The following is a 22,543-nucleotide window of genomic DNA, read 5'->3' on the forward strand; positions in this document are numbered from 1 at the left end:
ACCCATCAGTGTCTGGAAGTGCTTTGTGTGTGTGTGTTTGTATTTGTTTAATATCTATATTCTTCATTAGGGCAAGGACATTGCATGTCTTTGTTGTCTTGGATCCCCAGAGGCTAGCGTCTGATATATAGTAGGATCCCAATACACGTGTGTGTGTCGAATGAGTGAATGAATGAGCAGTTGAAAAGTAGATGAACAAAAGCATGGTTGCATGATTTGGATGGATAAACGAATGGAGAAATGAATGGCTAAATGTAGGCGAATGGATGGATGGACAGAGGGAGGCAGGGTAAGGTGATGGATAAATAATTGGGTAAATGAATGGATAAATGGCTTAATAGAGGAATGAAAGAATAATAAATGATGGATGATGATGAATAATTGATAATGGATGGATGAAAGAATGCATAGTTAGATGGATGATTCAATGGATGGATAGATACATTAATGAATGAATAGGTGGATTAAAGGATAGATAATAGGTGAAAGAATGGTTGGATAAATTATTGGATGGGCAAATTAAAGGATGGATAGATGGATAGTTCAATGGAGAGTTCAATAGATGGATGGATGGATGGATGGATAGATGGATAGATGGATAAATTAATGGTGGTTGGATGAATGGATAAAGTAATGGATGGGTGAATTAACGGATGGATGGAAGGATAGAGAAATTAATGTGTGCATGAATTAAAAGACAGGTAGATGGATAAACTAATGGGTAAATAAATTAAAAGATGGGTAGGTGGATGGATAGATGGATAAATTAATGGATGGATGAATCAAAGGATGGGTAGATGATGAATGGATAGATGGATAAATTAATGGGTAGATGAATTAAAGGGTGGGTGGATGGATGAATGAATAAATCAACGGTAGATGAATGAAAGAATGAATGGATGGATGGATGAATAAATTATGGGGCAGATGAATTAAAGATGAGTGGGTGGCTAGATGTTTGTCAAACTCTATGCTAAGCACTTCACACACATTCATTCGTTTTAACCACACAAAAACCCCCACAAGACAAGGAATATTATGTTTATTTTACAGACAATGTCCTTGAGCTTCCAACGAAGGAAAAATCACTTCCCCAAGATTGTACAACTAGAAAATGGTGGAGCAGGAATTCTAACTTAGGTCTGCCTGACTCGAAGCCCTGTGCTCTTAACCATCATGAAAACTGCCCTTCCCCACCATCCCACCACTGCTTTAAAGACCATCCTCACTCGTCTCTCATGTCCACATGCCCCCAAAGCACACAGATTGCCCAGTCTGGGACTCTGCTTTCCTCAGCTGTGAACCTGAGGACCTCACAAGCACATGGGAGGAGGTGGGTGGGTCTGCGTGCAACGTCTCCACATGTATGTGCGGATGTAGAATGAGGTGACTGGAAGTCATGTTCATTCTCTGGGGTGCCCCACAAGAACCAGGGACATTGCCATGGTCAAAGACAGATGAGGGAGTCTGGTAGTGACCACCAATATTTAGAAGCTAATATTTATTTATTTATTATTTTTTGAGATGGAGTCTCGCTCTTGTCGCCCAGGCTGGAGTGCAGTGGCGCAATCTCAGCTCACTGCAACCTCCATCTCCTGGATTCAAGCGATTCTCCTGCCTCAGCCTCCCAAGTAGCTGGGATTACAGACGTGCACCACCACGCCCGGGTAATTCTTGTATTTTTAGTAGAGATGGGGTTTTGCCATGTTGGCCAGGCTGGTCTTGAACTTCTGACCTCAGGTGATCCGCCCTCCTTGGCCTCCCAAAGTGCTGGGATTACAGGCGTGAGTCACCACGCCAGGCCTGGAAGCTAATATTTAGATGCCACATCCTTCAGTCACCCCAGTACCTGGTGACTCAGCCCCACTAGCTCGTGTGACAATGGTCACTGGGAGGCTGTGGACACAGAGGAGGAAATGAAAGAGGGTGTGGGGGATCATGGAAGGGAGATGCGCGAGACAGCCCCCCACAGTCACCAGACTGCTGCTCAGAGATGTCACAAAGTCCATCCTCGGCCTCAAGGCAGGGCAGTGCAGGACAAGGAGGACACGGAAGGGGAAACAGAGGAAGGAACCATGAGTGTCCCTCAGGCGCAAGTCCTGACCGGGGCTCTCTTCTCAAGACACAGGCAAGTTGAAGGGTGGTGGTTGGATAGTCAAGAGGCTGGCAGGTCTCAGCAGTTCTTGTCATCACCCCGGATTTCCACATAGGGCAGCCCCACGGGCCAATTGTCCCGAGGCCAGTAGCGGACTTTGAGGGTTTCTCCTGGCATCTCATAGTTGGCATCCACCAAGGCCATGGTGACCATACCATAAGGGAAGGTGATGCTGATGAGCACGTGCCTGTGGAATGCAGAGTGAAGGTGGTGACGGCATAAGATGCCCATAGCCTCACACTGGCCCTCTTTTTATTTCTCATGGATCTTTTTTTTTTCTGAAACGGAGTCTCGCTCTGTCACCCAGGCTGGAGTGCAGTGGCACACGGTCTCTGCTTACTGCAAGCTCCACCTCCCGGGTTCACGCCATTCTCCTGCCTCAGCCTCCCGAGTAGCTGGGACTACAGGCGCCCGCCACCATGCCCAGCTAATTTTTTGTATTATTTTTAGTAGAGATGGGGTTTCACTGTGTTAACCAGGATGGTCTCGATCTCCTGACCGCGTGATCTGCCCGCCTCGGCCTCCCAAAGTGCTGAGATTACAGTCGTGAGCCTCCACACCCAGGCTTTTTTTTTTTTTTTTTTTTTTTGAGGCGAAGTCTGCTTCTGTCTCCCAGGCTGGAGTGCAGTGGCAGGATCTCCGTTCACTGCAAGCACCGCCTCCCGGGTTCACGCCATTCTCCTGCCTCAGCCTCCTGAGTAGCTGGGACTACAGGCACGCCTCACCACACCCAGCTAATTTTTGTATTTTTAGTAGAGACGGGGTTTCACCATATTGGTCAGGCTGGTCTGGAACTCCTGACGTCGTGATCCACCCGCCTCTGCCTCCCAAAGTGCTGGGATTACAGGCATGAGCCACGGCGCCCGGCCTTTCATGGATCCTGACCATCCAAAGGGACCTTCTGGGTCTGGCCTTCTGACTGCAGCCTTCCCCTACTGCCAGGACCCAGTATCTGGCTCTCCTCCCTCTGCTCCTCGACCCCCAGCCCCCAGGCTCCTACTCCGAGCTCTGGCATCTAAGATTCTCTGACTCTGGGCCCCTCACAGCCTCAGAGCACGCGCTTACCAGATGCTGTGCAGATAGAAGAAATGAATCCTCTGCCAGAAGCTGCAGAGCAGACGGTCACTGATCCAGCTGGTCAGAGCAATAGCCCATAAAACCACGGAGACCTCAATCAGGTGCCGAAGCTCCTTATTGCTGGTCCTAGAGAGGGGAGAGGGGGATTAGAGAGTAGCACCTGAGGGGGCTGATGGGAAATTCCTCCTTCCACAGTGATGAGGCTCAGAAGCTGCGAGAAGGGCAAGAGCAGGAATTGAGGGTGCGAGCAGGGGGGGGCCCAATCTCGTGCTTAGAACTAACACTGAGCATTGCCAGCACACCACGTGCAATTTCAAATGTCCTTCAAGCCAGGCAAAGTAGCTCATGCCTGTAATCCCAGCACTTTGGGAGGCTGAGGTTGGGAGGATCGCTTGAGCCCTGGAGTTTACAACCAGCTTGGGCAAAGTAGCAAGACCCCTAAAAAACCAAAAATTAGCCAGGCACGGTGGCATGCACCTGTCATCCCAGCTGCTCGGGAGGCTGAGGCAGGATAATTGCTTGAACCTGGGAGGCGGAGGTTGCAGTGAGCTGAGATTGCAACACTGCACTCCAGCCTGGAAGACAGAACAAGACTCTGTCTCAAAAAATAAATAAATAAATAAATAAATAAATAAAAATAAATAAATAAATATAATGTAGGGTGGATGCAGTGACTCACTCCTGTAATCCCAGCACTTTGGAAGGCTGAGGTGGGTGGATCGCTTGAGCCCAGGAGTTCAAGACCAGCTTGGGCAACATGACAAAATCCTGTTTCTACAAAAAAATAAATAAATAAATATAAAAGTTATCCTGGCGTGATGGCATACGCCTCTAATCCCAGCTACTTAGGAGGCTAGAGTGGGAGGATTGCTTGAGCCCAGGAGGTAGAGGTTGCAGTGAGCCAAGATCACACCCCTGCACTCCAGCCTGGGCGACAGAGCGAGGCTCCATCTCAAGAAAAAAAAAAAAGACAAGCTCTGCAGTCAGTCAAGTTCAAATTCTGGCCCTGCCACTTGTTAGTGGATGATCTTGGGGAAGGGACGTCCCCTCCGTGAGCCTGGAGTCAGGGGTGCCAGGAGGGGGATGGCAGCCCCCTGCCCAGGCACCTGCAGTGTTCACTCACTTCCTGTACTCCTGGCACACGATGTAGACAATGTGTAGGGCAATGCTGTTGAGGACGTAGGCGTTGACCGTGGGCCGCAGGAAGGACAGGGGGGTGCTGACCACGGTGGTGACGAAGACCAGGCGGATGAACTGGGACCTGGGGAGGAAGGGCCTCAGCTGTAGGTGGGAAGCAACGTCGTGGGGTTGTAGGCAAGGTCACTTGGAGATCTCATGGCCCAGGTGGGTGAGGAAAGGAAAGGATTCTGGGGGGCCCAAATAGGCTCAGCAAAGGGTCCTAGCCAGGCAGGGCACAGTGGCTCATGTCTGTAATCCCAGCACTTTGGGAGGCTGAGGTGGGAGGATCACCTGAGGTTAGGAGTTCGAGACCAGCCTGGCCAACATGGTGAAACCCCATTTCTATTAAAAATACAAAATTTAGCCAGGTGTGGTGGCAGATGCCTGTAATCCCAGCTACTCAGGAGGCTGAGACACAAGAGTCGCTTGAACTCAGGAGGCAGAGGTTTCAGTGGGCCAAGATCATGCCACGGCACTCCAGCCTGGGTGACAGAGGGAGATTCTGTCTCAAAAACAACAATTTAAAAAGGGTCCTAGCCAGGCACAGTGGCTCATGACTGTAATCCCAGCACTTTTGGAGGCTGAAGCAGGAGGATCGCTTGAGCTCAGGAGTTCGAGACCAGCCTGGGCAACATAACAAAACTCTGTCTCTACCAAAAATACAAAAAAAATTAGCTGGGTGTGGCGGCATGTGCCTGTAATGTCAGCTACTAAAGAGGCTGAGGCAGGCATCGCTTGAGCCTGGTAATTGGAGGTTGCAGTGAGCTAAGATTGTGCCACTGCACTCCAGCCTGGGAGACAGAGTGAGATCTCATCTCAAAAAAAAAAGAAAGAAAAGAAAAGAAAACAGGTAGAAGAAGAAGAAGAGGAGGAAGAGGAAGAAGAGGAAGAAGAAGGAGAAGAAGGGGAAGAAGAAGAAGGGGAAGGAAGAAGAAGGTGAAGAAGAGGAAGAAGGAGAAGGAGAAGGAGAGGAAGGAGAAAGGGAAGGAGAAGGGGAAGGAGAAGGGGAAGGAGAAGGGGAAGAAGAAGGGGAAGAAGAAGAAGAAGAAAGAAGGAAGAAGTAAAAAAAGAAGGAGGAGGAGAAGAAGAAGGAGGAGGAGAAGGAGAAGAGGGAGGAAAAGGAGGAAGGAAGGAAGAAGAAAAAGAAAGAAGGAAGAAGAAAAAGAAGGAGGAGGAGGAGAAGAAGGAGGAGGAGGAGCAGGAGGAGGAAGAAAGAAGGAAGAAGAGGAAGAAGAAAAAGAAGGAAGAAAAAAAGAAGGAGGAGAAGAAGAAAGAGGAGGGGGAGGGGGAGGAGGAGAAGAAGAAGGAGGAGGAGAAGGAGGCGAGGGGGAGAGGGAGGAGGAGGAGGAAGAAGCAGAAGGAGGAGGAAGGAAAAAGAAAAAGAAGGAGGAGGAGGAGAAGAAGAAGGAGGAGGAGGAGAAGGAGGTGGAAGGGGAGGGGGAGAAGAAGAAGAAGGAGGAGGAGAAGGAGGACGAGGGGGAGGAGGAGAAGGAGAAGAAGAAAAAGAAGAAGAAGAAAAAAAGAAGAAGAGGAGGAAGAAGGAGAAGGAGGAGAAGGAGGAGGAGGAGAAGGGGGAGGGGAAGGAGGAGAAGAAAAAGGAGGAGGAGAAGAAGGAGGAGGAGGAGGGGGAGGGGGAGGAGGAGAAGAAAAAGGAGGAGGAGAAGGAGGAGGGGGAGGGGGAGGAGGAGAAGAAGGAGGAGAAGGAGAAGGAGGGGAGGGGGAGAGGAAGGAGGAGGAGGAGAAGAAGAAGGAGGAGGAGGAGGAGGAAGAAGCAGAAGGAGGAGGAAGGAAGAAGAAAAAGAAGGAGGAGGAGGAGGAGGGGGAGGGGGAGGAGGAGAAGAAGGAGGAGAAGGAGAAGGAGGGGAGGGGGAGAGGAAGGAGGAGGAGGAGAAGAAGAAGAAGGAGGAGGAGGAGGAGGAAGAAGCAGAAGGAGGAGGAAGGAAGAAGAAAAAGAAGGAGGAGGAGGAGGAGGAGGAAGAGGAGGAGGAGGGGGAGGGGGAGGAGGAGAAGAAGAAGAAGGAGGAGGAGAAGGAGGGAGAGGGGGAGGAGGAGGAGAAGAAGAAGAAGGAGGAGGAGGAGGAGGAGGAAGAAGCAGAAGGAGGAGGAAGGAAGAAGAAAAAGAAGGAGGAGGAGGAGAAGGAGGGGGAGGGGGAGGAGGAGAAGAAGAAGGAGGAGGAGAAGGAGGGAGAGGGGGAGGAGGAGGAGGAGAAGAAGAAGAAAAAGAAGAAGAAGAAAAAAGAAGAAGAGGAGAAAGAAGGAGGAGGAGGAGAAGGAGGGGGAGGGGGAGGAGGAGAAGAAGCAGCAGGAGGAGAAGGAGGGGGAGGGGGAGGAGGAGAAGAAGGAGGAGGAGAAGGAGGGGGAGGAGGAAGAGGAGGAGAAGAAGAAGAGGAGGAGGAGGAGGATTTCACAGAGGTCAAGTGTGGGTGTGGGGATCAATTAGATCAAGAGAGGGACCCAGGGGTCTAAGAAGATCAGATGAAAGATGCCAGGGGCCCAGGTGAGAGGCTCAGGGAGCATTCCCTTGGGGCCAGGTAAGTGTAGACATGAGGTCCTGGAACTCCTATTGGATGCAACAGAGTCTGAAGAAAGTTCCAGGTTGTACAGGTAGGATCAGGGGAGGGATTCCAAAAAACCAGGTAAGCTCAGGAGTGGGGTCTCCAAAAGCCCACGTGAGTCAGGCAGGGTCAGGAGAGAACCCGAAGTGGTCAGGGGAGGAATTCCAAGGGCCCCAAAAGGGGTCAGGGGTGGGGACCCAGGGGACTCAGGTGAGCTCAGGTAGAGTCACCTGAAGACTCAGACCCCACCCAGTCCAGATGGCCAGCCCCTGACCCACCTGTTGCCCCCCAGGAAGGAGGGGAAGTAGCAGCGGGGCATCCATATGCTATAGCCACTGCCCAGGAGCCACAGGATGGCAATCTCATCCAGCAGCTGGCCCAGGAAGCTGAGTGTCATGTGGAAGTACATGGAGAACAGACCTGCAGCGACAAGGGCAGGCGGTCAGTGGGGTCTGCCACCTCCTGCACCCCCACTGCCTCCCGACTATCACAGACCTGAACCACACCTCCCTACCTATGATCATGAAGAGGACCCAGAAAACGTAGATGTAGCGGGAGCGCTTCTGGGCATAGGGGTGCATCAGGAGCATCATCAGTGGCCCGAAGATGAAGAAGGGGATATTGGTGAACTGGAGCAGAGACAGTCATAGGGAGGAGCTTGTCAGATAGAGGAGGCGGAGGAGGCTGCCCTCTGTCCAGACCCTCAGTCACCAGCCAGTCGGTTACCTGCTGCATTTCAGGCAATTCATCAACCCAGGATTTGTCAATCACTCACCTGTCAACCTTTCAGCCGACCTCTTTTTTTTTTTTTTTTTTTTTTAGATGGAGTCTTGCTATGTTACTCAGGCTGGAATGCAGTGGTGCCATCTCGGCTCACCGCAACCTCCACCTCCCAGGTTCAAGTGATTCTCCTGTCTCAGACTCCTGAGTAGCTGGGATTACAGGCACACGCCATCATGCCCAGCTAATTTTTTATATTTGTGGTAGAAACAGGGTTTCACCATGTTGGCCAGGCTGCTCTTGAACTCCTGACCTCAGGTGATCCACCTGCCTTGGCCTTCGCAAGGGATTACAGGTGTGAGCCACTGCACCTAGCCACTTTTCAGCTGATCTTGACCATCAGTTGGTCATCCACAGATCAATTTCTCAACCTATTATTGGTTCATTCATTCATTCAATGAGTGTGGCAAAGACTATCCACTAAACTTCCATATATATTCTCCTTCTTCTCTTTTACTTTTTCTACTTATTTATTTTACAGGCAGGGTCTTGCTCTCTGCTGCCAGGCTGGAGTGCAGTGGTGCGATCACAGCTCATTGCAGCCTCAATCAGCTGAGCTCAGAGGATCCTCCTGCCTCAGCCTCCCAAGTAGCTGGGACTACAGATGCCCGCCACCCCACCTGGCTAATTTTCTTTTATTTTTTGTAAAGAAGGGGTCTCACTATGTCACCCAGGCTGGTTGCAAGCTCGCAGCCTCAAGAGATCCTCCCACCACAGCCTAAAGTGTTGAGATTACAGGTATGAACCACTGCACCCAGTCCCTTTTCCTGTAGAAATAGTATCTCCCAAGTTTCAGCTGGGCACACAGCTTACCCAATGAAAGACTACATTTCCCAGCCTTCACTGCAGCTCACTGTGGCCTTGTGACCTCCTCTGGCCAATGAGATAAGAATGTAAATGATATCTACTACTTCCAGGTCAGTCCTTTCAAAAACCACTTAAGGAAAGCTTGCCCCCTTTCCTCTTCCTGTGGACTGAAATGTGGACATGGGAGTCATGAGTTGACCTTGCCCTTGCAGACAAGGAAAGATGATGCAGTACCCTTTTGATAAACAGCATGAAGCAGAAATGATACTGTGTGACTTCTGAGGTTAGGTCATAAAAGGAACTGTGGCTTCCACCTTTCTCCATCTCATAGGACAAGACGTCAGGCCCTAGGCCACCATGCAAGAAGACTGGCTACCCTTGAAGCCACCATGCTAGAGAAACCATGTGTAGAGACTACACTGAGATGGAGGGAGATGCCAGAGGAGGGCCAGTGGTTCAATTCTTCCCCATACAGTCATCAGACACATGAGTGAATGAACCTTCAGGTGATGGCTGGACGTGGTGGCTCATGCCTGTAATCCCAGCACTTTGGGAGGTTGAGGCAGGTAGATCACCTGAGGTCAGGAGTTCGAGGCCAGCCCAAACAACATAGTGAAATGCTACAAAACAGTATGTGAATATATATATAATATGTGAATATATATTTCACAATAATGTTAAACAATACAAAAATTGGCCAGGTGCAGTGGATCACACCTGTAATCCTAGCACTTTGGGAGGCTGAGGCAGGCAGATCACTTGAGGTCAGGATTTTGAGACCAGCCCAGGCAACATGGTGAAATCCCATCTCTACTAAAATACAAAAAATTAGCTGGGTGTGGTGGTGGATGCATGTAATCCCAGCTACTGAGATTTGGGAGGCTGAGGTGGGAGAACTGCTTGAACTCAGGAGGTGGAAGTTGTAGTGAGCTGAGATCGCACCATTGCACTCCAGACTGGGCAACAGACTGAGACTCCATCTCAAAAAAAAAAAAAAAAGTCACAAGATTAAATGGCTCAAGACCCTGACGTGCTGACACCAGACTTCGACTCCCCACAAAGTCTCTCCCTGATATGTCTGAGCCACAGCAAGTCTCTCACATGACAAATACTTATATAGTATTGGTGGAAATGTAAATTGGTACAACCTCTATGGAAAACAATATGCAGCATTTTTTTGGTTTTTTTTTTTTTTTTTTTTTTTTTGAGACAGAGTCTCCCTCTGTCACCCAGACTGGAGTCCAATGGCGTGATCTCGGCTCACTGCAAGCTCCGCCTCCTGGGTTCGCGCCATTCTCCTGCCTTAGGCTCCCGAGTAACTGGGACTACAGGTGCCCACCACCATACCCGGCTAATTTTTCTGTATTTTTAGTAGAGATGGGGTTTCACCGTGTTAGCCAGGATGGTCTCCTGACCTCGTGATCCGCCCACCTCGGCCTCCCAAAGTGCTGGGATTACAGGCATGAGCCACTGCGCCCAGCCCCAGTTATTCCTTTAGAGCAACACAAACTGAACTAAGACAGGTATAGAAAGAAAACCAAGCGATTGATATGAAATGGACAACGTCAGTAAATAGATTACTACAACAATTCTGGACTGTAAGCCCTTCTTGTCAGTGGTCCAAGAACAGATGGGACAGGGCCATGCCAACGTCTCCATGGGCCTCTTCTCAGCCCGTGACCCTAGCTCAGTTACCTCCATTTGTGCTGATGCACACATACTCCCAAACAAACCCAATGTTCCCTCTGCCTCCAGCCAAATACCAGCCCTTGGATATCAATGCATGCCTGAAGATACTGACCCAACCACTTTCCCAGATTCAAAAGCATCCATGAGGCCGGGCGCGGTGGCTCAAGCCTGTAATCCCAGCACTTTGGGAGGCCGAGGCGGGTGGATCACGAGGTCAGGAGATCGAGACTATCCTGGCTAACATGGTGAAACCCCGTCTCTACTAAAAATACAAAAAACTAGCCGGGCGTGGTGGCGGGCGCCTGTAGTCTCAGCTACTTGGGAGGCTGAGGCGGGAGAATGGCGTGAACCCGGGAGGCGGAGCTGGCAGTGAGCCGAGATCACGCCACTGCACTCCAGCCTGGGAGACACAGCGAGACTCCGTCTCAAAAAAAAAAATAAAATGAAATAAAAAAAAAAGCATCCATTAAAACAAGTCTGGGCCTTCCATAAATAAAGTCTAAACTCTTAAACTTGCCTTATAAATTCCTTCCATAACTCATCTCCAACTTTTTCTGTTGTTGTTTTGTTTTTTGTTTGTTTGTTTTGTTTTTGTGTTTTTGTGTTCTTTTTTTTTTGAGATAGAGTCTTGCTCTGTCACCCAGGCTGGAGTCCAGTGGTGTAATCTCAGCTCACTGTAACCTCCGCCTCCCAGGTTCAAGCAGTTCTCCTGCCTCAGCCTCCCGAGTAGCAGGGATTACAGGTGCTCGCCACCATGTCTGGTTAATTTTTGTATTTTTAGTAGAGGCGGGGTTTCACCATATTGCCCAGGCTGGTCTCGGACTCCTGAACAAAGTGGATCCACTCACCTCAGCCTCTAAAAATCTCCATTTAAAAAGTGTTCAAACTGGGCGTGGTGGCTCACGCCTGTAATCCCAGCACTTTAGGAGGCCAAGATGGGCTGATCACCTGAGGTCGGCAGTTCGAGACCAGCGTGGCCAACATGGAGAAACCCTGTCTCTACTAAAAATACACAATTAGCTGGGTGTGGTGGCACATGCCTGTAATCCCAGCTACTCGGGAGGCTGAGGCAGGAGAAATGCTTGAACATGGGAGGCAGGAGTTGCAGTGAGCTGAGATCACATGATTACATTCCAGCCTGTGTGACACAGTGAGACGCTGTCCCCCAAAAAATAAATAAAAAATAAAAAATAGGCCAGGCACGGTGGCTAACACCTGTAATTCCAGCACTTTGGGAGGCTGTGGCGGGCGGATCACGAGGTCAAGAGATCGAGACCATCTTGGCTAATACAGTGAAACCCCGTCTCTATTAAAAATAAAAAAAAAAAAATTTTTTTTAATTTAAAAAAAATTAGCTGGCTGTGGTGGCGGGCACCTGTAGTTCCAGTAGTCCCAGCTACTCGGGAGGCTGAGGCAGGAGAATGGCGTGAACCCGGGAGGCAGAGCTTGCAGGGAGCCTAAATCGCGCCACTGCACTTCAGCCTGGGCGACAGACGGAGACTCCGTCTCGAAATAAATAAATAAATAAATAAATAAATAAATAAATAAATAAAAAACAACAACCAAAAAAAAAACATGTTCATGCCTCCTGTAAATAAAATCTAAACTCTTTTTTTTTTTTTGAGCTGGAGTCTCACTCTGTTGCCCAGGCTCTAGTGCAGTGGCACAATCTCCGCTCACTGCAAGCTCCGCCTCCCGGGTTCACGCCATTCTCCTGCCTCAGCCTCCTGAGTAGCTGGGACTACAGGTGCCCGCCACCTCGCCTGGCTAATTTTTTGTATTTTTTTAGTAGAGACGGGGTTTCACCGTGGTCTCGATCTCCTGACCTGGTGATTCGCCCGCCTCAGCCTCCCAAAGTGCTGGGATTACAGGCCTGAGCCACCGCGCCCAGCCAAAATCTAAACTCTTAGACATGCCATATAAAATTATTCCTAAGTCATCTCTCCCCGACTCAAAAAAAGAAAAAGAAAAAAAAAAAAACAAAGGTGGAAAGACTAGATGGGTGGTGGTGATTAAGAGGGCGCTCCCCTGCTGCCTGACCCTGTGACTAATGCCTCTTGGTTTCTCTTTGCTTGTATCAGTAAAAGCAGAGTACATCATCAGTGGTACCTTGCAGGCTGATGCGGGGCATGCACAAGACAAGGCATTGCCCAGGATGTGATATGAGCTCAAAAAATAGCTGGGGTGGCCGGGCGCAGTGGCTCAAGCTTGTAATCCCAGCACTTTGGGAGGCCGAGACGGGCGGATCATGAGGTCAGCAGATCGAGACCATCCTGGCTAACACTGTGAAACCCCGTCTCTACTAAAAAATACAAAAAACTAGCCGGGCGAGGTGGCAGGCGCCTGTAGTCCCAGCTACTCGGGAGGCTGAGGCAGGAGAATGGCGTAAACCCAGGAGGCGGAGCTTGCAGTGAGCTGAGATCTGACCATTGCACTCCAGTCCGGCGACAGCGCGAGACTCCGTCTCAAAAAAAAAAAAAAAAAAAAAATAGCTGGGGTTGCTGCTGTTGTTATTGTTGAGGGAGAAAATAATAACAAGAGGCCTGTTATGGGTATCATTATTCCAAGTTTAGGGGCCAGCAGAGTCCAGCCAGGGATTATCAACAGTGCTCCCAAGCGCTCAGAAGGAGGACAGAGCTGTGGGAGGAGAAACTGACTAAAGGAGGGCCCCAACTGGCTCTGGAGTCTCTGAAAACATCAGAAACTGCCCGGATGCCAGGGCCTCCCTCCCTGTCCTCTGGGGCTCAGCCCCCACATTCCCTGCTTCTCACCCCACCCAGGCCCTGCCAGGCAGGGGAGACACCTGTCTGGGATCCCATCCGAAGCCAGCCCAGTCCTGAACTCTGGACACAAGTGAGCTGGACCTTCTGGGTCCCAGCTCCAGCAGGTGACATCACCTCCCTCCCTGCATTCGTTCATTCATTCATTCATTCATTCGTTCAAGCATCCCTTGAGTACCTACTATGTATGTGCTCAAGGACCATACCAGTGTCTGAAAACAAAGTCCCTGCATTCTCGGGGTGCATACGGTCAGGACAGCAGGACACGTCCTGTGCCTGATTTTCCGGCTCCTACTTCCAGAGGCTGCTATGAGGATTACAGAGTTAAGTGCCACGGGACCAGGGAGCTCTGTGTGTTTTGCCCCCTCCCCACCCTGTATCTAGAACAGTGTCTGGCACACAGTAGGTGCTCAATACATTTTTGTAGAAAAGAATGCACGTAAATAATACAAACGGGGCCAGGCGTAGTGGCTCATGCCTGTAATCCCAGCACTTCGGGAGGCTGAGATGGGCAAATCACTTGAGGTCAGGAGTTCAAGACCAGCCTGACCGACATGGAGAAACCCTGTCTTTACTAAAAATACAAAAATCAGCCAGGTGTGGTGGTGGACGCCTGTAGTCCCAGCTACTCAAGAGGCTGAAGCAGAAGAATTGCTTGAAAGTGGGGGCTGCAGTGAGCCGAGATCGCACCACTGCACTCCAGCCCCCGTGAGAGAGCGAGATTCTGTCCCAAAAAGAAAAAAGGAAGGAAAGAAAATTTGTTGAATACATCTCTAACATCTCCTCATTCTTTGTTCTCGTTACCAAAGCTCAAACTCTCTCCCACCACCCACACCTGGCCTCTGTCACCAGTTGGGGACAGCCACCTGAGTTCATTCCAAATGTGCCTGCTAATGTTGGAGGGATGAAGCGTGCACCGGCCATAGCACAAGACTTAATTGCATGAATTAAAATGCACATATCTCGCTCTGTCGCCTAGGCTGGAGTGCAGTGGCGTGATCTCGGCTCACCCACCACAACCTCTGCCTCCCGGGTTCAAGCAATTCTCCCGCCTCAGCCTTCTGAGTAGCTGGGACTACAGGTGTGCGCCACCACACCTGGCTAATTTTTGTATTTTTAGTAGAGACGGGGTTTTGCTATATTGGCCGGGCTGGTCTCGAACTCCTGACCTCAGGTGATCCGCCTGCCTCGGCCTCCCAAAGTGCTGGGATTACAAGTGTGAGCCGCTGCACCATCCAAAATGCACACAATTAATTCCTAATCACCCAGTAATTAAGTGGTCTCACCCCGCACTGTAGTTAAGGGAGAGACTCTTAGGACCAGGCTCTTGGAGAAGCTGTAACTTTTGCACAACTGTAATTTGCATACTGTGTGGCTCTGGGAAATAAATATACCCTCTTCTGAGCCTTGATTTCCCCATCTGAAAAATGGGGAGCATAATTGTACTTACTTCATAGGATTTTATGAGGATTATAGTCGGTGCTAATTATTCAATGAAAGGAATAAATACATAATAAAATTAATGAATGTTACTTTCACATCTCTGGGTGCTGTATTCACTTGTAATAATAATAGCTACAATGTATTCAGTGCTTAGGATGTGCCAAGAGCTGTGGGCTGTGGGTTTTTTTTAAAACATCCCTATTTTTAAAATCTAGACATAAATCACATACTATAAAATTCGCTCTTTTAAACTATGCAATTCAGTGGGTTTTAGTATATTCATAAGGCTTGCAACCATCACACTAGCTAATTCCAGAACATTTTCTTTTTCTTTCTTTTTTTTTTTTTTTTTTGAGACCAAGTCTGGCTGTGTCACCCAGGCGGGAGTGCAGTGGCGTGATCTTGGCTCACTGCAGCCTCCGCCTCTTGGGTTCAAGTGATTCTCCTGCCTCAGCCACCTCAGGAGTTGGGACTACAGGTGCCCATCACCATGCTTGTTTGTTTGTTTGTTTGTATTTTTAGTAGAGATGGGGTTTTGCCATGTTGGCAAGACTGGTCTTGAACTCCTGTGCTCAAGTGATCCACCTGCCTCAGCCTCCCAAAGTGTTGGGATTACAGGTGTGAGCCACCGCATCCGGCCAAAATACATTTTTCAAAAAAAGAGGGTGAGAGGCTGGGCACAGTGGCTCACGCCTGGAATCCTAGCACTTTGGGAGGCCGAGGCGGGCAGATCATGAGGTCAGGAGATCGAGACCATCCTGGCTAACACGGTGAAACCCCATCTCTACAAAAAATACAAAAATGAGGTGGGCGTGGTGGTGTGCACCTGTAGTCCCAGCTACTCGGGAGGCTGAGGCAGGAAGATGGTGTGAACCTGGGAGGCGGAGCTTGCAGTGAGCCGAGATCGCACCACTGCATTCCAGCCTGGGCGACAGAGCAAGACTCTGTCTCAAAAAAACAAAAACAAAAACAAAAAACAAGAAGAAATTAGCTAGCCATGGTGGCAGGTGCTGTAATCCCGTCTACTCAGGAGGCTAAGGCAGGAGAATGGCTTGAACCCAGGAGGCAGAGCTTGCAGTCAGTCAAGATCGCGCCACTGCACTCCAGCCTGGGCGACAAAGCCAGATTCCACCTCAAGACAACAAGAACAACAACAACAAAAACCTTTACATATGCTATTCCCTTTGCCCCCAAAGCCTTGAGCTGGGCATGGTGGCTCATGCCTGTAATCCCAGCTACTCCCAGGACTGAGGCAGGAGGATCACTGGAGCCCAAGAGTTCAAGGCTGCAGTAAGCTATGATCACACTGCTGTACTCCAGGCAGGGCAACAGAGCAAGACCCTATCACTAAAACAAACAAAATTCAAAGCCTTAGAGGACATCTACTCATTCTTTTTAGACTTGGTTTCAACGGTACTGTTTGTTTTCTGTTGTTGAGTCTGTTTTTGTTTTGTTTTGAGGCAGGGTCTGGTTCTGTCACTCAGGCTGGAGTGCAGTGGTGCAATCATAGCTCACTGCAGCCTTGCACTCCTGGGCTCAAGCAATCCTTCTGCCTCAGCCTCCAGAGTAGCTGGGACCACAAGTGTGAGCCACCATGCTCAGCGTTTTGGTTTTTTTTTAGAGACAGATTCTTACTCTGTCGCCCAGGCTGGAGTGCAGTGGCGCGATCTTGACTGACTGCAAGCTCCGCCTCCTGGGTTCACCTGCCATTCTCCTGCTTCAGCCTCCCAAGTAGCTGGGACCACAGGTGCCTGCCACCACACCCGGCTAATTTTTGTTTTTTGTTTTTTGTTTTTTTTTGAGACGGAGTCTCGCTCTGTCGCCCAGGCTGGAGTACAGTGGCTGGATCTCAGCTCACTGCAAGCTCCACCTCCCAGGTTCACGCCATTCTCCTGCCTCAGCCTCCCGAGTAGCTGGGACTACAGGCGCCCGCCACCTCGCCCGGCTAATTTTTTTTGTATTTTTTAGTAGAGACGGGGTTTCACTATGCTAGCCAGGATGGTCTCTATCTCCTGACCTCGTGATCCGCCCGTCTCGGCCTCCCAAAGTGCTGGGATTACAGGCGTGAGCCACCGCGCCCAGCCAATTTTTGTATTTTTAGTAGAGATGGGTTTCACCATGTTAGCCAGGATGGTCTCAATCTCCTGACCTCGTGATCCGCCCGCCTCGGCCTCCCAAAGTGCTGGGATTACAGGCGTGAGCCACCGTGCCCAGCCTTTTTATTATTATTATTATTATTAAATTTTTTGTAGTGATGGAGTCTCACTACATTGCTCAGGCTGGTCTGAAACTCCAGCCACACCCATTTATTATCATACAGTCACACCCATGTATCATACAGCCACACCCAATTATTGTCATATAGCCACACCCATTTATTTATCTATTATCTATGGCTGGTTTTCAGCTACAGTGGCATAGTTGTGTAGTTGAGACAGAGTCTGGATGGCCCACAAAGGCAAAAATGTTGACCGGGTGCAGTGGCTCTTGGCTGTAATCCCAGCACTTTGGGAAGCCAAGAAGGGTGGATCACCTGAGGTCAGGAGTTCAAGACCAGCCTGAGCAACATGGTGAAACCCCGTCTCTACTAAAAATACCAAAGTTAGCCAGGCGTGGTGTCACGTGCCTGTAGTTCCAGCTACTCGGGAGGCTGAGACAGGAAAATTGCTTAAACCAGGGAGACGGAGGTTGCAATGAACCAAGATAGAGATTGTACCACTGCACTCCAGCCTGGGCGACAGAGTGAGACTCTGTCTCAAAAGAAAAGCCAAAAATATTTACTAGCTAGCCCTGTACAGAAAAGGTTGGCACTGGGTGCAGTGGCTCATGTCTGTAATCCTATCACTTTGGGAAATGAAGGCACAAGGATTACTTGAGCCCAGCCTGGGCAGCATAGCAAGACCCCATCTCTATACAAAACAGTTTTTTTTAGACAGGGTCTCACTCCATCACACAGGGTGCAGTGCAGTGGCACCATCGCCACTCACTATGACCTCCACTTCCCAGGTTCAAGCAATTCTCCTGCCTCAGTCTTCCGAGTAGCTGGGACTACGGATGCGTGCCACCATGCCCAGTTAATTTTTTTTTTTTTTTTTTTATAGAAATGGGGTTTCATCATGTTGTACAGGCTGGTCTTGAACTCCTGAGCTCAAGTGATTGAACCACCTCGGCCTTCCAAAGTGCTGGGATTACATGTGTGAGCCACTGTGCCCAGCACCCATCTGTATAAAAATTTAAAAATTAGCTGTGTTTGGTGGCACGCACCTGTGGTTCCAGCTACTTTGAAGGCTGAGGCAGGAGGATCACTTAAGCCCAGGAGGTCAAGGCTGCAGTCAGCTATGATGGCACCACTGCATTCCAGGCTGGGCAATAGAGTGAGACAGTGTCTCTAAAAACAGTAAAATAAAAATAAAATAAAATAAACATGAAAAGAAAAATTTTGCCACCCACCCGACCCTTTTGAACTGTATGATTTATTAGCTATAGGTTTGGGATACTCAGAAGTGTTTTGGAGGAGAAGGTCTTGGGAAAGCCCTTTCTCACATAACTCTGATTCTATTCCTCATCCCCTGACCTGTTTGGATAGAGGCTTTTTGATTAGAATAGAATAGAATAGAATAGAATAGAATAGAATAGAATAGAATAGAATAGAATAGATCCGGGTGTGTTTGTACCAGGGAAAGGTAAGTCTCGTTTTGTGCAACTTTTGTTTCTGTATGATACACATCTGGAAAGGCAGGTATGGGATGATGATGATGTAAAATCTCTTTCCTAATAGGTGTCATGATCAGAGGAGTTTGACACCTGCAGCCTTACCAGGTAGCTACAGGTGGCTCAATTTATTTTATTTGGGGACAGGCTACAGGAGAATCCAGTGGAGGACAATTTCGCATGCAATAAGAACACACAGCTATACTCGGGCTCAGCACACACCTGAATCAGCCCTTTCTAGGTGCCTTTTATTTTTTAGAGACAGGATCTCATTCTATTGCCCAGGCTGGAATACGGTGATGCAATAACAGGGTACTGCAGCTTCAAACTCCTGGACTCAAGCAATCCTCCTGCCTCAGCCTACCAGATAGTTTTTATTTTTATTTTATTTTTATTTTTATTTATTTATTTTTTTTTTGAGACGGAGTCTCGCTCTGTCGCCCAGGCTGGAGTGCAGTGGCCGGATCTCAGCTCACTGCAAGCTCCGCCTCCCGGGTTCACGCCATTCTCTGGCCTCAGCCTCCCGAGTAGCTGGGACTACAGGCGCCCGCCACCTCGCCCGGCTAGTTTTTTGTATTTCTTAATAGAGACGGGGTTTCACCGTGTTAGCCAGGATGGTTTCGATCTCCTGACCTCGTGATCCGCCCGTCTCGGCCTCCCAAAGTGCTGGGATTACAGGCTTGAGCCACCGCGCCCGGCCTATTTTTAATTTTTTAATTTGTAATTTTTGGCTGGGTGCGGTGGCTCACGCCTCTAATCCCAGCACTTTGGGAGGCCGAGACGGGTGGATCACGAGGTCAGGAGATTGAGACCATCCTGGATAACGCGGTGAAACCCCGTCTCTACTAAAAGCACAAAACAATTAGGCAGGCGTGGTGGTGGGCGCCTGTAGTCCCAGCTACTTGGGAGGCTGTGGCAGGAGAATGGCGTGAACTTGGGAAGCGGAGCTTGCAGTGAGCTGAGATCAGGCCACACCAGCCTGGTTGAGCAAGACTCGGTCTCAAAAAACAAAAACAAAAAAAATTTTTTTTATTTTTTTATTTTTTTTATTTTTATTTTTTTTTATTTTATTTTATTTTTTTTTTTTTTTGAGACGGAGTCTTGCTCTGTCACCCAGGCTGGAGTGCTGTGGCCGGATCTCAGCTCACTGCAAGCTCCGCCTCCCGGGTTCCCGCCATTCTCCTGCCTCAGCCTCCTGAGTAGCCGGGACTACAGGCGCCCGCCACCTCGCCCAGCTAGTTTTTTTTTTCTATTTTTTAGTAGAGACGGGGTTTCACCGTGTTAGCCAGGATGGTCTCGATCTCCTGACCTCGTGATCCGCCCGTCTCGGCCTCCCAAAGTGCTGGGATTACAGGCTTGAGCCACCGCGCCCGGCCAAAAAATTTTTTTTAATTTTTAATTTTTTGAGATGGAGTCTTGCTCTGTCACCCAGGCTGGAGTGTAATGCTGTGATCTCAGCTCACTGCAACCACCACCTCCCAGATTCAAGTGATTCTCGAGCCTAAACCTCCCCAGTAGCAGGGATTATAGGCATGTGCCACCATGCCCAGCTAATTTTTGTATTTTTAGTAGAGATGGGGTTTCACCATGTTGACCAGGCTGGTCTCAAACTCCTGACTTCAAGTGATATACCCGCCTTGGCCTCCGAAAGTGCTGGGATTACAGGCATGAGCCAGCGATGCCCAGCCCACAGCTAGTTTTTAAATTTTGTGTAGGGACCGGATCTTGCTATGTTGCCCAGGGTAGTCTTTTTTTTTTTTTTTTTTTGAGACGGAGTCTTGCTCTGTCGCCCAGGCTGGAGTGCAGTGACCAGATCTCAGTTCACTGCAAGCTCCGCCCCTGGGTTCACGCCATTCTCCTGCCTCAGCCTCCCGAGTAGCTGGGACCACAGGCGCTCGCCACCTCACCCGGCTAGTTTTTTGTATTTTTTAGTAGAGACGGGGTTTCACCTTGTTAGCCAGGATGGTCTCGATCTCCTGACCTCGTGATCCGCCTGTCTTGGCCTCCCAAAGTGCTGGGATTACAGGCATGAGCCACCGCGCCTGGCTGCCCAGAGTAGTCTTGAACTTCTGGCCTCAAGTGATCCTCCTGTCCTGACCTTCCAAAGTACTAGGATTAAAGGTGAGAGCCACCACAGCCGGCCTCCCAGTGCCTTCTGCAGGGGGTCTCATCTGGAGGTGGGATGAAAAGAGAACACTGTACCGCGGTGGATGCTGGGGACTCCAGAGAGAAGAGCTCTAGAGCCCTTACCCATCATCTCAGCCTCCGAGGACCAATCATTCAGCTCCCTCCCACGTTACAGGTGGAACTACTGAGGACCGGAAACCATATCTCTGGCCAAGGAAGAGAAAGAATCAGTGAGACCATGAGGATCCCGGAGTCTCATAATCCCACTTCCCAGATATGGGAAACCCCGGGGTCAAAGGTAACAGGATCAGAGCAACCTGAGCATCCTGGAACTAAGCCTCCGACCCTCCTCCCAAAAAAGTCTCCTGGACTCACCAAGTTTTAAGTCCTGGCTCTAATAACCAGGGTGACCCTGAGCACAGCCTTCAAACTCCTTGAACACCTGTTTCATCACCCGGAAAATGGGAAGAAGTCTATATCATATAGATTGCGTCTAACTCCCAACGTCACTGTGCACATTAAAGGAGGTGTTTCATGTAAAATGTTTAGGGCCATGCCTGGTACACAGCAAGCACTCTTTTTTTTTTTTTTTTTTTGAGATGAAGTCTCACTCTGTCGCCAGGCTGGAGTGCAGTGATGCAATCTTGGCTCACTGCAAGCTCTGCCTCCTTGGTTCAAGTGATTCTCCTGCCTCAGCCTCCTGAGTAGCTGGGACTACAGGCACCCGGTACCACGCCTGGCTAATTTTTTGTATTTTTAGTACAGACGGCGTTTCACCATGTTGTCCAGGATGGTCTTGATCTCTTGACCTCATGATCCACTCCCCTCGGCCTCCCAAAGTGCTGGGATTACAGGTGTGAGCAATTGCACCCGGCCAGCAAGCACTCTTGCTCACCGAGCAGGGGCTATGTGCAGGGCATAGAACTAAGCACTACGAGGCCGGGCATGGTGGCTCATGCCTGTAATCCCAGCACTTTGGGCGGCTGAGGTGGGCGGATCACCTGAGGTTGGGAGCTCGAGACCAGCCTGGCCAACATGGCGAAACCCTGTCTCTACTAAAAATACAAAAATTAGCCAGGCGTGGTGGTGGGCACCTGTAATCCCAGGTTGGAGTGCAGTGACGCAATCTTGGCTCACTGCAAGCTCTGCCTCCCGCTCACTGCAAGCTCCGCCTCCCGGGTTCAAATGATTCTCCTGCCTCAGCCTCCTGAGTAGCTGGGACTACAGGCACCTGCCACCATGCCCGGCTAATTTTTGTATTTTTAGTAGAGACGGGGTTTCACCATGTTGGCCAGGCTGGTCTCAAACTCCTGACCTCAGGTGATCAGCCTGCCTCAGCCTCCCAAAGTGCTGGGATTACAGGCATGAGCCACCGTGCCTGGCCTTTTCCTTTTTTTTTTTTTTTTTTTGAGATGGAGTCTCGCTCTGTCGCCCGGGTTGGAGTGCAGTGGCCGGATCTCAGCTCACTGCAAGCTCCGCCTCCTGGGTTCACGCCATTCTCCTGCCTCAGCCTCCCGAGTAGCTGGGACTACAGGCGCCCGCCACCTCGCTCGGCTAGTTTTTTGTATTTTTTTAGTACAGACGGGGTTTCACCGTATTAGCCAGGATGGTCTTGATCTCCTGACCTCGTGATCCGCCCGTCTTGGCCTCCCAGAGTGCTGGGATTACAGGCTTGAGCCACCGTGCCCGGCCTTTTTTTTTTTTTTTTTTTTGAGACAGGGTCTCCCTCTGTCGCCCAGACTGGAGTGCAGCAGTATGACCTCAGCTCACTGCAGCCTCCACTTCTTGGGTTCAAGAATCCTCCCACCTCAGCCTCCCAAGTAGCTGGAACTACAAGCACGCACCACCACTCCCAGCTAATTTTTAAGAACTTTTTGTAGAGACACAGTCTTGTTATGTTGCCCAGGCTGGTCTGGAACTCCTGGGCTCAAGCGATCCTCCTGCCTCGGCCTTCCAAATTGCTGGGGTTACAGGCATGAGCCATGGCGGTAGGTACATCCATGATTTTTTAGCACTTCCCGTGTGGTATTTTAACAGGGAAAAAGAAGACCACCGAGAATGCCCAGAACTGAGGGGTTTCCTAGGAGGTGGGATTTTTTTTTTTTCTTTGTGAGACAGAGTCTCACTCTTTCACCCAGGCTGGAGTACAGTGGCACAATCTCAGCTCACCGCAACCTCTGCCTCCTGGGTTTAAGCGATTCTCATGCCTTAGCCTCCTGAGTAGCTTGGACTACAGATGC

General features: G+C 49.8%; 1 protein-coding gene across 5 annotated transcripts in view; it reads right to left on the reverse strand.

The window, feature by feature from the left end:
* Nucleotides 1-1,025: 1,025 nt before the first annotated feature.
* The window catches only part of ACER1 (alkaline ceramidase 1), a 50,167-nt gene continuing 28,649 nt past the window's right edge, over nt 1,026-22,543 (reverse strand). For 2 of the 5 annotated variants that reach the window (XM_005587694.5, XM_005587693.5), the window contains 5 exons: nt 7,481-7,595; nt 7,245-7,386; nt 4,356-4,493; nt 3,221-3,358; nt 1,026-2,342 (listed from right to left, as the gene is read on the reverse strand). In XM_005587694.5, the coding sequence (XP_005587751.3) occupies nt 2,174-2,342; nt 3,221-3,358; nt 4,356-4,493; nt 7,245-7,386; nt 7,481-7,559 (666 nt within the window). In that variant the 5' untranslated portion in view covers nt 7,560-7,595 and the 3' untranslated portion in view covers nt 1,026-2,173. Of the gene's footprint in view, nt 2,343-3,220; nt 3,359-4,355; nt 4,494-7,244; nt 7,387-7,480; nt 7,696-17,729; nt 17,854-22,543 lie in introns of all 5 variants that reach the window. The other 3 variants (XM_065536125.2, XM_065536126.2, XM_074025568.1) reach the window with 3 other exon arrangements.

The sequence above is a fragment of the Macaca fascicularis genome, chromosome 19 (assembly GCF_037993035.2).
Source record: "Macaca fascicularis isolate 582-1 chromosome 19, T2T-MFA8v1.1".
Classification (NCBI taxonomy): Eukaryota; Metazoa; Chordata; class Mammalia; order Primates; family Cercopithecidae; genus Macaca; species Macaca fascicularis.